The sequence below is a fragment of the Branchiostoma floridae genome, chromosome 8 (genome assembly GCF_000003815.2).
Source record: "Branchiostoma floridae strain S238N-H82 chromosome 8, Bfl_VNyyK, whole genome shotgun sequence".
In the NCBI taxonomy this organism is placed as follows: Eukaryota; Metazoa; Chordata; class Leptocardii; order Amphioxiformes; family Branchiostomatidae; genus Branchiostoma; species Branchiostoma floridae.
Genome location: NC_049986.1, coordinates 6,945,570 through 6,962,105, shown reverse-complemented (window position 1 = coordinate 6,962,105; position 16,536 = coordinate 6,945,570). Strand labels below are relative to the sequence as shown.

General features: G+C 40.1%; 2 protein-coding genes across 2 annotated transcripts in view; one reads left to right on the top strand and one right to left on the bottom strand.

Moving 5' to 3' along the window:
* Positions 1-3,255, bottom strand: LOC118420637 (RING finger protein 151-like). Its single transcript, XM_035827501.1, has 5 exons — positions 2,988-3,255; positions 2,109-2,295; positions 1,425-1,531; positions 954-1,031; positions 1-170 (listed from the first exon to the last, which is right to left on the bottom strand). Exons 1-5 carry the CDS (start codon positions 3,228-3,230, stop codon positions 39-41), a joined length of 747 nt encoding a protein of 248 aa, XP_035683394.1. The 5' UTR covers positions 3,231-3,255; the 3' UTR covers positions 1-38.
* An 807-nt stretch (positions 3,256-4,062) lies between these two features.
* LOC118421652 (neural proliferation differentiation and control protein 1-like) overlaps positions 4,063-16,536 on the top strand; it is a 74,978-nt gene continuing 62,504 nt past the window's right edge. The window contains exons 1-2 of the mRNA XM_035829086.1: positions 4,063-4,243; positions 15,226-15,450. Coding sequence (XP_035684979.1) covers positions 4,156-4,243; positions 15,226-15,450 — 313 coding nt within the window. The 5' untranslated portion in view covers positions 4,063-4,155. The remainder of the gene's footprint in view (positions 4,244-15,225; positions 15,451-16,536) is intronic.

Sequence of the window (16,536 nt, the reverse complement as noted above, 5' to 3'; positions counted from 1 at the left end):
TTTCTTGTGTAAAACATACCATAAGATACATCTCTAACTCAAAGCAAATCGCTCTCAAAGTCGTCCAAGACTTTGTCCATAATGACTTGGATGCGCTGAGGCCTGACACCAGCTTTCTGACACACAGTCTTAAAGTCATCTTGGACATTAAGAACAAACTCTTCAGCTAACTGGCGGGAAAAAATAAAAGATGTATTAAATGCATTACTGTATATATAACTGAGTTATCCCTACAGCAAGTAGCGAGTCCACTGGTACTGCGTTGTGTTCAACTTCCATGTGCCAAGTTCAGAGTAGAGAAAGCAGTTTGTAACTTTTATCATGTCTTTGATATGACATTGTCATTGGTAGAACACATGATCGAACACATTAATACAAGCCTGTAACAATTTAGTTATAGACCATTGTATACAGTTGCAGTCAATAGAGTCATGTTGGATAAAATGGATTTCTTATGGCTACTTCGTTAATCTGTACATTCAAACACTCAATGATGGAAATGTCTGTCAATTAGGGGAGGGTACCAGTACAGAAAATTCAGGTCCAGTTCCGGTTCAGGTCCAGGTCCGGACCTGAACCTGGACCTGATTTCAGTATGTAAGAACTTGTGAATGGTTGATACTCAAAACAATGCTCCTTTTGGCTACAAAGTTTTGTGGAGTATTCGACTCCCACTGGCATTTTAAAATGTAACTTCTCCTGTAAGATTGACAATAAAACTTAGAAATGGTAGGAATGACTATAGACTCTACTCTACTTCGCTTGTTATTTTCCTCTACTAAGTAAGCCCCAAAACGTGTGAATGCCTGATTAAGTAATCTGCTCATTTTCCAATAGGTCCAACATCCGGTCCACCAATTTTTTTAGCTCCGGTCCAATAAGAAAAAAACGGTTTTGTACCAGTACACCAAACCTTTTCCCACCCCTACTGCCAACATTCTAAAATGACGTACCTCTTCTAGTGCCATAACGGCACACACCCGCCACTTGAGGTTCTTCCCCGCACACACCTTCAGACAGATTTCCCGTACCTGAATAAGTTGACCATGAACAGAGATGACAGGAGCATCAAGTGAAACTTTTAGGGACTTTCTAAGTTCTATACTAAGCTTATCAGAAACCCAGGGTGGGAACCAATGAAGAAATTAGAGGGACGAGTAGGAACAGAAAGAAACAGGAAGAAACAAGTTGTTTATTGTTGAGATCTTCAGACGCCTGGGTGGCCGATTCAATTTTGACAAACTGATTTGAAATAGGGCCCAGGTACACTTACAAGGAAATAAAGATATATTACAGAGAAAATAGATAGACATACACATCGGAACATATAAGTACAAATAAACATAAAAGACGGTAGACAAATCAAAATCATAATCCATAGATCCAGTCCAGTTTATTACATGTAAATAGTCAAGAATACTTACAATTTTTATAAAAGGCAGCTTCCTCAAAAGGCCTGGAGTTTTCCTTAAGTTCCTACTAGTATTTCTTAGGTCCTTCCATGATTTATTGAGTATCCAGTTCTTTCTCCCTGCAATAACATGTACAAACTTTTACCGGGTAGGCTGTCTTAGCAACTATTTTAAAAGAGACCCTCAGGTACATATGTTCAGGGTTAGACAAGTTCACTAATGGCAAACTTAAATGCATTTACAGTATTTAGTACAGGGCAATAGGGCTGGGTACCGGTACAGAAAATTCAGGTCCAGGTCCGGTTCAGGTCCAGAGGATCAGGTCCAGGTTTGGACCTGAACCTGGACCTGATTCAGTATGACTTATATCAATGGTCCATTTCACTACAAAGAAATCTGTTTGGTGGACTATTTGACTCACACTGGCGTTTTAGAATCCTACAACGCTAACTGCACATGTACGATTGACTGTCAAACTTGGTAGAAATGACTATAAACTCTGTACTCTAGTTCACTCTTGTTATTCTCCTCTACCTGCAAGCGCCAAAACGTGTGAATGCCTGATAAATAGTCTGTTAATTTTATAATCGGTCCAACATCCGGTCCACCTAATTTTTTCAGGTCCGGTTTTTCTGGACCGGTCCAATAAGAAAAACTGGTTTTGTACTGGTACGCTGTACCGATACCCAGCCCTACCTGGCACTCTTTCCTCCATGATACAGCTGTGGCTGTCCAGTTCCTTCCTAAGGATGGAGTCACCACAGCCATCAGGGCACATGAGTTGGTGGTAGTCACACACATGGTCATGTTCCTCCACATCCTTCCTGAGAATGTGCAACTCACAGCCTTCATTGGGACAAGGCACTGTGGCAAACTCACAAACCTGAGGGCAAGAAAGTCTAAGTTTCAGTCTTTCCTTTACCAGATGATGCAAAGGGCAGCACCTAACTCTGTTGCAAATAGCCCTTGGGCCACACAACTTTGTGCAGTCTGACTACAGTAGGTCTCTGCAAGGAGTGGAGTGTGTTCAAGTCCAACTGCACCTAACTTGCGCTGGTCCAAGTACTGGGTTTTATGCATAAATTTTCAACAATGTTGGTGTATGTGGATTGTTATTAGCTGTATTGACTGTAACCACCTGTTAAGTATCAAAGAATACATATAGCAGTGGTCCATACTTCCTAAATTCAGAGTGGTGCAGATAAAATTTGTCTGGTGCAGGTAATTTTCAGTGCCGCCTACACCAGTGCAGGTATGCCTAAAAAAGTAATTCGAGCCCTGGTAATGTAGTACAAAGCAAAAATACCATACACATGCATCATATCCAGTTGCTTGAGTAACTGCCGTTTGGCAAATCTTATTACCTGGATGTCTAACCTTCATCGACCTACACAAATATACTGTAAGTGCAGAAATGTTCGCGGTGGATTAATGTTATTAGACTATTATTGGCTATTATTGTATTAGACTGCAGTCTATGGTGTTACCGTGAACTTAAATCCACCGCGAAAAGTCCTTTTACCTGCTACCGCGAAACTAAATCCCTGCAAACTTGAATGCATTTACAGTACTAACCTTCTTGTGGCTGTCATACTTCTGGAGTTCTACCTTCTTGTCGCATCCCGCCTCTGAGTTCTCACATCGCACGGTGAGACAGTTGATGAGGTTACGCACCATGTGCACGACGGGCCTGAGTTGGAACTTGAAGCACGGTACACGGCAGACGGGGCAGTTGCTGAACATGTGAGACTGTAGCCAGTGTTGGATGCACACCTTGCAGAAGACGTGGCCACAAGGACACTGCCATGGATCCTCCATCACATTCCTTAAGAAAATAATACGTCTCAATTTTTAAACATTGACCACAAATGAAGGGAAGCCTCAAAAGTGAAACTTTGTCATTGTAAATGCAGAAATGTTCGCCGTTTTAGCGGTGATCGCTTCAACGCGAACTTAAAACCACCGCGAACACTGTTGCTCAGAAGTGGAATGCTACCACTGCTGCCTTGTGGAACAGCACTGCTGCTAGCTGGTGGTGGCATCTGGACCTGGGTTCTTGACCATTGATGACGAGGGCGAACCATGGTAGCTATGACAACAATAAGTAATAGACAATAAGTGTTTGCCTAGGAAAACAAACCAAAATCGAGAAAATCAAGACAATGAAAGGGAGTCTGCAGGCCCCATTCCATATTAGACAAGCTATCACTATATCAGTGAGATGGCAATATTTTGCATTATTCACTTCCTGCATTACAAGGAGGTTGGCTACAGGTAGTGTTTACTTGTCATTACCCCAACCTTCCCTAGTACTGAATCGTAACAATGATTCCTTCAATTTATGTGCAAAAAATACTAGTATACTGTCAGCTGCCCCCCACCCCCTACTTGAGGCCCTTGTGACCCGAGATTTCTAACTTTTGAGACAACAAGACCGTCAAGAAGTATCATAATGCACCCACACAGCCTGCCCCACACAGCAAAGCTGATGACTTGATTTAAGTTTGTAAAAGCCTCCAGCACACAAAAGTTATGGAACTTTCCTTACTTTCTCCCCTGGCCCCTTTCACTACGACTGAATCTAAAATGGCGCGAAATTATGATCTACTTATCGAAACAACGGCCCTCATTGGTCAAGCGAAAGTCGGCGCTGATTGGTCGCCTGGATGTCGTAAAACAGTGACGTTCCAAGATGGCGGCTGTGGAGTAGTTTTTCTCAGCCGCGCGAAGTATTCACGGAAGAATGGGAAGATTTAGGGGCAATTTGGCCGCTATCCTGGCCGTCATCGTGCTCCTGTTGCCGGGACATCTTACTGAAGATGTTGGAAAAGGTAGGTTCCATGATTTTCTCGAAAACATGATGTTTTGGGGCTCCATATTTAGGGTTGAAAAAAAAATGCAGACACCCCTCTATTTTTGCACCATCAGCTTTGTATACGTAACTTGTATCCAGTGTAAGTTGTTGCTATTGTATACAAACAGAAAAGGCAATAGGTTTTGTTACACCTCTAGCAATTAAGCCTATTTATCGCCAAGCTATACGGTTTCCTTTCTGTATCCAAACGGCTTTCTAGATACATGTACAGATACACAGAGCCGGTGTCGTGAGATCACCTGGCATTCAGGCCTAGGCCCAGCCTATCCGAGTCTTGTGACATATTTTTCTCAACAACATCCTCATGAGTAAAACAGCAAGATTATGATATCACGAGATTGTATATCTTTAATATTGTTCTTGTGGTACACAAATTTTAACTCGTTTGCAGATTCAAATTCGGAAACTACTACTGTCCATTTTAAGAGAATAGTTACTGACGAACATCACAAGAGCACATGTTTATAATAATAATAATCATAATAATAATAATCATCTGGTGTATTTTGCCAGCCAGTAGGTACCCCAAGTATGAGTAATGAGGCTGTTTAACGTGGTCGAGGCACCTCCTCGAGCACGGGACCCCCTTTTTACGTCCCTCCCGGAAGACGATTTCGTGGAAAACTTCGTGAGGCTACAGCAATCCGGACGTCCTTGGTTGGTCCCCCATCCAAGCACTATCCGGACCGCGCGTTGCTTAACTTACGAGATCGAGGGATCGGGTGTACCAACGCGCCACGCGGCCGTAGCATGTATGCTTGAAATATATTTTGCAATACAGTACAGTAGCTTCTACATCTTTGGGAATAATCATACAGCTAAAGCACTTTGTGATTCATGGAATAACTTCAGGTTTAACTTTTGAATAACTGACAGGAAAGAAATTTAAAAACTTTATGAAGGAAAACAGGTGTCATTTTCACACCCGTTGCTTTTTATTGGCAATTGTTTGTTAACTGTAAACAATCAGCTATCAATTATGTTGTCTGTTGCATACAATAGATTTCAGAAACTAGAACACTATCAATAGAACTAGCACGTACATGTATGTAATTCTATCACATCTGTTGCACCAGGGATAAAGCTGAGTTGGTTTACATCTTCAGATTCAGTGGCTTTGACACCTGTTCTCCATTACCGATTACCATGATAACACTTGGTACATGTACTTGATTCAGTCAACTTAAATTCTTCAGATTGCAAGCTTATTAGATGCTCTGTACATTTTCTCTTTCAGCAGTTGAAATGAGTATAGAATGCCGCAGTCTGCTGTTTTTTTAAACAGTTTATATTGCAGGCTCTCTAATGGAAAAACTCTTGACTTTCTACAACTACAAGTAGATAATATAATTATTAAGTGGTAAGGTCAAATAGGGTTTTTATTGGGGTCATGAGGGTGTCCATCTAACCTTTGCAAGGAGAATTGACTACGAAGAAGCTTGAATTTGATCAATGTAAGAGTCATACTAGACTTTATATGTGCAGTGCACATAAAATACTAGTACATGAGTATCCAACATGATGAGAAATAGAATGTCTGATTCTGATAAGTACAATAGCCTTGGAACAGCATATAGAGATTTAGATACTATACTTAGTTCAGATCAGATTCCAAATTGTGAATCCTGGTAGGATTTTGATCAGGCAGATCAGGATTAATTTAACACCCTCGGACCCTGCTCATACCTGGATTTGCCACTCATGTCTGGATGAATCCTGGCATGAGCGAGGTTTTAGTATTACATCATTCCTAAGTCCTAAATCTATCCCAATATACAGCTTGCACTTTTCAATACTAACCAAGTGTGTTATGCCATAAGTTGGTTTACTGGGTATGCAATATAGACTAACAATTCCCCTGGGAAAAGTTACATACAAGTTGCATATTGGTGAGGACTAACTAGTGCAAGTAATTGTATCTGTTCCACCAAGACTTATTGTTTTATTGTAGCATGTTAACAGTACTGGGTAGTCTATGATGTCATTGAGATGACTTATGGGCATATATACATTGTAGAGGTAAGGATAGAGTACATAGTTTGAGCTGAGGCCATTTGAAAGTCTTGAGTCTCTTGACCAAAAAGTTAACATATTCAACAAGCTACATTCGTTGATGAAGGTTAGACATCTAGGTATGCCAAATACATCTGACTATTTCCAAAATCATACCCAGTTGCTTGAGTAATTGCTATTAAAGGGCAATATGGTTTCAATCAAAATTGTATTTGGAAATGTTGTCAAAAATCATGTTGTCTAACTCAGTACCTGTTGTCAATTGAGGACAATCCTTGACCTTGACATACCCCAGGTGAGCAAAACAAAATCAGTCTTGCTTTTCTGCCAGCTTATTGACGTGAGAAATTCAACCTGTTCAAATATAGATTTAAGGTGGTTTATGACACTTTTATAACCTTCCTAATGTGACTGACGTGGGTATCATTTCCTTATACTTATATTTATTGCAGACCTCAGTGGTTAGATTTATGGAGAAAAAAATTAGGTTTCTCCAGTTTATTGGTAATCATGTTTTTGCCATACTTTGTTTTTAAATTAGTACATTCTTGATTTTATGTTCAACAATTAACTGAAACAAAACCTATTTAACTTCAGTTGTTACTAGAGCTCCATATGTCCTTATCATAGAGCTGTGTGTAAAATGTGAAGAATTACTATTACATGGAATTAAAACCTACATTTAAGTTTACACTATTACAGGCAAGTGATTGACCACGAATGCTGCTAAAATTTATACCATAAAATTGTTCATACATGTAACACATACAAAAAGGTTTAAAATATTGTTACTTACTGTTATATATACAGCTACTGTCTGTTCATCATACTTATTGCGATGTGCATTGTCTGAGCTACATGTATGTTAATAGCTTAATTGCTGCTCTGTGATAATAGCTGCCACAGTGTAATTTGATAGCAATTAAAATGAGTAAAGAATTTCTTTAATAGCATCGAAAGTAGACAACAAAAAGTGAGATCTGATGACAAACGGAAAGTTTCTAGATTTTGTCTAGATACTTTTGACATTCAAGTTACATGTATGCAAAGAGGTCAGCTTAGGTCAGTGCAGACAACTCAAGACAACTCGAGAAGTGGTCAGACCAGATCTTACATATATATTGTAAGCATCAAGTGACCACAGTTATTTGGACTTTTGGCATTTTATAGCCTTTGGGCTCAAAACACACTGTGGAGGAGAAGTCATAATGATATATATGTCCAAGGAGATTTTTTCAACCGCCTTGATATGTCCAAATGGACCAAATATTTCTTCATATTTGCATGAGAAGCAGAAATTTTTTTGCAGTGTTTTTATGTTTGCAGTTTTCACATTGCCAATCAGCAGCGAACTTAAGACCACCCCAAACCAGGGTTGTAGGTAGCACCTGTCCTTCAGTCCTTTGAAGGAATTTTGCAGCTGGGGACTGAAAAAAGTTTTCCCCATTCCGTCCCCTGGGACAGACAAAAATTGATATGTAAAGATATAAAAAAACTGAAAACCATGTGTCCTTCTTCACCCAAACAGATGCCATTGAACAGCTTAGTCTACAAGCAAAATTTGCACCTCAAAATGCAGGAAATAGTGTTTCAGAGGGTGTTCATTTGAAAATTTTCTGGGACCCAGACCCCCTAGAAGTGACACGCAACGTCACGCCATGCCTTCGGTGCTCGATAGGATCCCCATTCAAAATCAAGGGGACTGAAAATGATTTCAGGCTGGCTACAACCCTGCCCCAAACATTTTTTCCATGGCATGGTGCTACATGTACCACGAACTTAAAACCAATACGAACAGTTCTTCTTCCCGCTACCGCGAATTCAAATCCCCGTGAACTTAAATGTATTTACAATTACAGTACTTGTTTCAAATATTGATGTTTGCTCTGAGAGAGGCAGTAAGCTTTAAGATTTTTTGCTGACATTCTACTTTATTCTACTGTACATTGTGCATCCAGATATTTTCTGTGCTCATATGCATGATTCTATAGATTTATAGGTATATGTGCCCCAGTACTTCTGTGTTCCCAAGGACCAAGTCTTGGCCATATCTTTTTAAAAAAAGTAAAGACTGGACAACTTTACAGAATCATAACAGACGATACCGGTATCTAATTTACCAAGCTCTCTTATCTAGAGTACTTCTCTGTCATGTTATCTGTCTTTTTGGCAAATCTCTATGTACTGGGCAGGGCTCTAGCCAGCGTCCGTTTTTCCATCAATTGACGGAAATTTGCTGCGGGCGACGGAAAAATTTTAAAACCAATCCGTCAACTTTGACGGACAAAATCTGATAAAAGCTCCTTGGTGGAAGCTACAGGCGGCTTGGGGACGCCGTCCACGACCGTAAAAGCCACACACTGTTTGTTTTGCTATTGTTATGATTGTTGATAATGTGTGTCGGTGCCTTTCGCATACGATAATCTCATTAAAACCCGTTTTTCAAGGTCTCAGTTCAGTCTCTCAACTCCTGGAATAGTATTTTCGCGACAATGGGAATTGGCTGACGGAAAAAAATGTCGAGCTGGCTAGAGCCCTGGTACTGGGGTATATTGTTTATCCAGCGACATGTGGAACATAGTCTAGAGGCTGAGGATGTAGTAATGTTGTTCTCTCTATTTTATTTCTTTGCACTGTAGTACATGTAGTCCCAACTTTGCCTTTACATGTACAACATTGCACAGACCATAAACTATCCCCCGAGCCAGTGCACTTAAGTTAGAGGCTAGGATGCCACTCTGTCAACCTCCTTAACAACTTGCTTAGTTCAATGGTCCATGAGGCGTCTCAAGACTCAACCTACATTGGCACTGCAGTCCGTCAGGGCTGCTGGTCTTAAGCTTGGGTTTCCACATAAAAGCCTCAGCTAATGCAGCTTTTATTAGCTCTCGTAGACCTATGAAAGTACCGGGCTTTGGCCGACAAGTCCAATCTGCGACTGCTATATGCTGAGAAGGATGTACTTTGATACAGGGATAAAGTACAGTAAAGACACGCACGCAGTGGAGTCTGGCTTATGACGTTGTGTACGTGGGCTGTGTGTGGTAACAAAGCGGTCATAGATATACAAATGTACATGTACATGTACGTCATAAGTCAAATTCTTTGAATGGAGCGGTAAACAGAACTGAAATTTGATGACTCATCACATCACAATCAAGGAATTAAATATGATTTCTAAGAACATTGAATTTTCGAACGAGGGCTGAACAATGGTTGAAGTGATCGTTTGGAATTGGAGATTTTTAGCTTCTGAAGCTTGTGTCCACCATAGATACCTTTTGTTTGAAGCTATAGATGATGCCAATTGTCTGTAGGTATTTTTTTTAATAGGCAGTTTCCTAAATTTAATTTGGTTTACAAGTGCTTGGTACTTTGATCGAAAATGATCTAACAAAACTGTCAAACTAGAAAATAATTAATTCTGTCTCTCAACAAAGTCTTTGTACATTCAACTGCGTGAAGCTGGATGTCTGGGCAGCAAATAATATTTCTTCACTCTGTTCATGTTTAACTTTAAGTTTATTTTGTTTCCATACACCAATTATGTTGTATGTTACCATACTGTATACATTCAGTCAAAACTGCCTAAGAAGACCAGTCGAGGAGTAGAAAAATCTGGCCTTTATGGACAGGTGGTCTCCATAGATAGGATTCTTAATTTGCATCAATTTGAAAAGTAGAATCTATTTGACCACCAAATTGTAGTCACACTGTCTCGGTGTTTAGGCATACATGTGGTCACTTGTATTAATAGATTTGCAAATCCAAAACTGTACAATGGGTTTCTACAATATTGCCAAATCTAAACTTTACATAAAAGTATACACAATATAGTATAAAACAAACATAGTGCATGTAGTTTTACAACATTGCAAGGCCTAGGAAAAATGTTGTGTTTCCTGTTTTAGTCCCGAAAAAATTAGGATTGGTAGTTAGGGGCTATCTTTTTCTATGTGACTCCACTGCCCAGCCCCCCAAAAATCTAGGGTGGTCTGCAGGTTTTTCTAGGGTAGGTAGAGAAACATAGAGAAACAGGAAACACAACATTTTATTTCCTAGGCCTATGGTAGACCTCAAAGATGAGGTGCACCAATTTTCCTTTCTCTTTAACGAAATACTACATGCTCATTTGGTCATGACGACTGTTCCAAATGCTACACCATGCATGCAGCCATGCAGCCGGGTGTGTTGCCTAACCCAACGAACTAGAGTTTACTTTAAAGCTTGCGTCCCAGAACAAGCAAATACAGCATAACTGTTGTCATAGCGCCCTGATGACGTCAACTCTCTCCCGTTCGCTTCCCTCCAAAGCTCTGTTGAAAGGATGTTTACAGCGTTTACTAAAGAACTTAGAGAATGGCCCCTTCCTGAAACACTAGCAGCGATCCTTGTCAGAAAAGGATTTGGTTTGAATCTTGACACTGTAGTCCTTCCCAATTTGAGTTATTTTAGCTGACATTCCTTTTCGGTTGTGGAAACATGCAATCGTAATGACCGTGTGTTTGTGTTTGGCTATGAAGCTTAGCACAAGAAAACAAAGGCTGTCGTTTACGTCCGCAAACGTGCTTATGGTCATGAAAACTGTGTGTACATGATGTCGAAATGATGCAAAATGGCTCACAAATTTCACTCGCACTGTCAGAGGGGCAAAATTACTGTCAGTTAGGTCACAGTAGAAGACTGACCACAGATAACCTGGTCAATCAGAATTTAATGCTTGTCAGAGGATCTGCTCCCTAGTGTAAGGGCCTCTAGTGCTTCCAATTCTTGTCTAAATGATGCCGAGAGGCATGTCTGGCTAAAAGCCTGCTCACACAGTTGTTGAAATCTGTCATACTCATATGCCCAAAAGCATAGAATTTTCAGACATTTCAAACATCCATTTTTTTCGTCAGTGACACTGAAAAACAACAGATGTTGTTTGCAACATCTGACAGTTTCCAAAAATCATATCCAGTTGCTTGAGTAACTGCTTTTTGTAGTATCTTATTACCTGGATGTCTAACCTTCATCGACCTGCCAACGTATGATTACCACTAAGGGAATAGAATTTTGATCATGACTTTATTGCTTGTGCTAGACTTTTGCTACGCAACCAAAATAAGCTGCCCAAATTGATCATGAGTTCTGTAGAATCTTTCCACAGTACTGATAGAAAATTACTGTGACTGTAAAATTCATTTCCTTGCATGGTCACCATGGTGATCTAGAACTTATTGCTACTTTATTATCATGTTCTTACACTGCAATCAGCCATGTATTCTTGTACTCCTTAGGTTTGTTTTGCTGTAAGAATATGAAAAGGGCATTTTTTAGCGGTGTTTTGAACTCGTTTTTGTAGTACAGTATTAGTAACATTTTTTAAACATATACTTGCAGTATCTTAAATTGGTGGAGTAGCAGGATTTTGTAGCTAGGATTTTGTTATAGAGAGTCCATATGTTTTGGTGAGTCGCGGTAAGTGATACACTGTATGACACCACTGTTGTAGGGGGTCCGGGGGCATCCACCTTCCATGGTGCAGAGTTTGGAGAATTTTAAGTTAAAATGGCGCATTCTAAGGTATCCTGATGTGCAAAATTTCTGTCAGAGAGAGAGGTCACAGTAAAAGACACAAGTGACCTAATCACATCCCTGGCTGTCAATCAGAATTTTATGCTTGTCAGAGGATCCGCTCCCCAGGGTAAGGGTGTCTAGTGCAGTATCTGTATCTGTATCTATATAGCCGGTATAACCGCCCTTCGGCGTAACACACCAGCTTCGCAGGCACGCGGTGCGGCAGCAGCTGGTTATATTACACTAAACGATCCGTCCCACCTAACTTCTGCACATCTATCTGCAATCGTTCTTTAAAGCTATCCAGAGAAGAGGCCCCTACCGTGCTTGGTGATAACAAGTTCCACTCTACGATAGTTCTGGGAAAATACGAATTTTTGAACACATCAATCCTAGCTTGGTAACTCTGGTACTTGAAGTCATGGCTGTTTCTTGTTTCAGTGGAAGCATGCCTGGCTAAAAGCCTGAGGAGTAGTCACCATAAAGCCACATAGATAAAACCACCATGATTGACAGCAACATGACTTGACTTCCAATCCAAACAGAAAGATTCTCCTTGTAAGCAAAATCCCTGGCTTTGGCTCTCTGCAAGCTAAGAGCATGGTGACATTTGGTTTTAGTATTTCTAAAGCAACAGATGCATCATCATGATAGTAGAACTCCTCAGCTCTCAACCTTTATTGCATGTCTTGATATTACAGTGAGCTGAGAGTACAGGTCACAGCCTTAATGTCATAGGGTCAGGAAAATATTACTAGAAATGTCAAGCTCTTCACCCTACCATGGTGTACATGTATGCTTTGATTTTTCTTTATAACATGTAGCCAGGGATGATATGGACTGAAGTGCTTTTATGATGTAAAATATAAACTTATCTGGTTGACTTGTGTTGGTAGGCAGATCAAAAATTCACAAGGTGGCTTTTTAGTTTTATCATTGTGAAAACCCCACCATAAAACCACTGTGAACTTAAAAGCGTTTACAGTACCTTTCTTTTTGCAGACAGACATTTATTTACATAAGAAACTTTAAAATTGTTACAATTCGACTTTCTACACTGTTCGGAGTTTAGCATTTATATTATAAGACAACAGAACTGTTGGTACTTTTATGGCTAGATGATGTCCTTGGTGCTGAACGAACAACTCAGAAGAATATTTTATGTTTCATATACCTATAATTTCATAAATGAGTCAGATCATCTGGTCTTAAGGACTGGATAAAACTTTTCAGGTTGATACAGATCACAAACTCTCAGAGTGGTATTTCTCTCTGTCCAGAATGAGAGGTAAAGATGTTTGTAGTAATGTTTGATCAGGGCTCGAAATACTGGGTGCATGTGCACCCAGGTGCACCCAAAATTGTAACTGCACCCAATTTTTTTCAGTGGGTGCACAGGGTGCACCCAAATATTCTCTTAGGTTTATGTATGGAAAGATATCGAATATACTAGTATATCATATTCTTGACATCTAAGTGTTAGAAAGATAATAAAAAAGTCTGTCATGTTACTTGTTTAAGAATTTGATAGCTTATTATAACTAATTATAAGTTTTGTTATTACGTTTTTTGACATTCTACTTAAATTTAAGTGGTGCACCCAAAATTTTTTTGGTGCACCCAATCTTTTAAGCTGGGTGCACCAGTGCACCTAATCCAAAAAATGAATTTCGAGCCCTGTTGATGGTAGCCGTGCCCAATTTTTATTACTACAGTATATGACCAGGCTTTTAGCTAGGATTTTATTATAGGGGGTCCAAATATCTGGGTGAGTCGCGATAAGTGATATAGACACGACTATTTCAGGGGGGTCTGGGAGCATCCACCTTCCATAGTGAAGAGTTTTTGAGAATTTGAAGTTAAAATATTCTAAGGTATCCTGAGGGGCAAAATTACTGTCAGAGATGTCACAGTAGAGGACTACCACAGATGACCTAGTGGCATCCCTGGTCAGTCCATCAGAATTTCATGCTTGTCAGAGGATCTCCTCCCCATTGTAAAAGCATCTAATGCCTCCAATTTCTTGGTATTTTAAGAAAAGCGTGTCCAAATGACTGCCATTACGCATGTCTGGCTAAAAGCCATATTGTAATGCTTGATGGTATTCGAACTCAGTTGTTATTGCTATATCATATGACTTAAGATTGACATTTAAGACAGACATGTGATATTCCAGTGCTTGCACAGTTAGGGCTGGGTATCGGTACAGTGTACCGGTACAGAACCGGTTTTTCTTATTGGACCGGTCCAGAAAAACCGGACCTGAAAAAATTAGGTGGACCGGATGTTGGAACCGATTAGAAAATTAACAGATTATTTTATCAGGCATTCACACATTTTGGCGCTTGCAGGTGGAAGAAAATAACAAGAGTGAAGTAGAATAGAGTTTATAGTAATTTCTACCACGTTTTACAGCCAATCATACAGGTGCAGTTAGCGTTGAAGGATTTTAAAACGCCAGTGTAAGTCTAATACTCCACCAAATAGATCACTTTGTAGTGAAATGGACCATTGGTATGAGTCATACTGCATCAGGCCCAGGTTCAGGTCCGGACCTGGACCTGATCCTTTGGACCTGAACCGGACCTGGACCTGAATTTTCTGTACCGGTACCCAGCACAGTGCATCCATCACCAGTCCAGACACGTGCCACTTGTAGATTTTCAAACCAAAAGGGAGGACAGGTGAAACCGAATGTCAAAAGCCTTGGACTCCAGAGATGGGTTATATGTACTTTGCTTCAGAAAGTTTCATATGTTCTGTAGATTATGACTACAAATTAATGGCCTGGAGCATTCCACTGAAAAAAAAAACGTTGGTCAGATATTCTTAAAATGTTCTGGTAAGCTCAAATAATTTAAAGATAATGATATCCAAAGATAACATTCATGGAATATACATGTATGGTTTGATTGATGACTGTCCAGTATATCATTGATTGTAACAGTATTTTCCAGGTCCTATACTGTATTACTGTCCACACATGATACATCATGAGATCATGTAATAGTAAAATTCTGGATATGATACTCCAAGTACATGTAACATACAAAATACAATTTACAAAATGCATCTTGCAGTTTCCCTAGGAGATAGAAAGAACAATAATATATATTTTTTATTTTTAGAATGTAGATTGCACAAAGACCCAATCTCCAAGCAGATGCTGGTGGAAAAAAATATTATTATCATATCATGTTTTCGTATCTTCCAGTTTCTGCAACAACTGGGAGGCGGCTAGTTATAAAAAAGGCCTCCCTCAACATCTGCTTGGAAATTGTAACAGACTTAGTTGAGAATAAAGTTACGAGATTCGCATTGTTTATGCTAAAAGGCTGTAACATTGTCAAATTTGTTTTTCAAAAGGACCCTGTTCGAAGGAGCGAGATGCCGCCTTAGCTACTGGCATGATTGGAGGTTTCATCAAACAGTGTAAGGAGGATGGGACCTTCAAGACAGAGCAGTGCTGGGCATCTACTGGCTACTGCTACTGCGCTAACCCGTCCAACGGTCTGATCTACGACGAGACGGCGCTGCGATCGTGGGAGGGACAGCGAAACGTGGACTGCAACACGTACTACAAGACAAAGAGTGAGAAGAGTCTTCCTTGATTGGTGGTGGACACTTCTGTCAGACACTGCATCTTAGTAGCTTCTAATACCACTATTTCTGAGTACCCATGCCTAATGCTAATGCTTAAATGTCTGTATGCGCACATATTTGCACCAAGTATACTTCACTGTATTTATGTCACCACTATTTCCACTTCTTCAACTTTGAAGGCACGCTCATATTGTACGCTCTTGAAACTTAAATCCACTCCACTGCCTTTTTCCATGCATAACTCAGTTTATCATCTGTATACATGTACACTTAATGCATGCAAGGCAAGACTTCACTTCTGCACTTATATCTATGGCAATTCATCTTCATGCACATTTATTCAGCTAGTGTACTACTAGTCATCATGACCTGTCCTGTTCACTGTAGTACGGTAATAAATCATATTGCTGTACATTCATGGCATTCCTTGTCAATGTCTGCATTCTCTTTGAAGGCTGTCCCATAAGGTAGTATCTCACTGCAATTGGGGCACTGGTGTGGCTTTGTGGGATTCAAAAGATTACTCAACGAATTTCAGGGATTTTTCCAGGAGCTTTCTAAAATTATCTTTAACGCTTACAATACAATAACTACCCCCTGTAGTGTCCGTACCTCCTGTAGTGTCTGTACCCCCAGTAGTGTCTGTACGCACTATAGTTTATATAGTACAAAATTTAAGGGCACGATCTCATCTAAAACCATTAAAGTGACTTCCACTGAAGTTCTATATTCCTGTCCACCAGCTACCGGTCACATGAGCCAGGCGTGAGCAGTGTCGATCAATACTACATGACCAACCGTCCGGCTATTAACCAAATTGCTTGGCCTGCTAGCGGCCTCAGTGAGGGTTGTTTCTCCATCAATATTCTCCAGTGTTTATCGTCCATTCATGTTGCCCCCCCTCCCCCCTGCACGTAAACTTACATGCAGTTTCCCTAACATTCTATGTTTTTAGCTGTTTTATTGTCAGTGTTTAAATTCTTCTCTGGCCCAACCAGTTTTGCTTGGAAATCCTTGTCCCTCTGAAATGTTACCTTTTAATTCCTGCACTTTGAAAGACTCATTATGAGACCA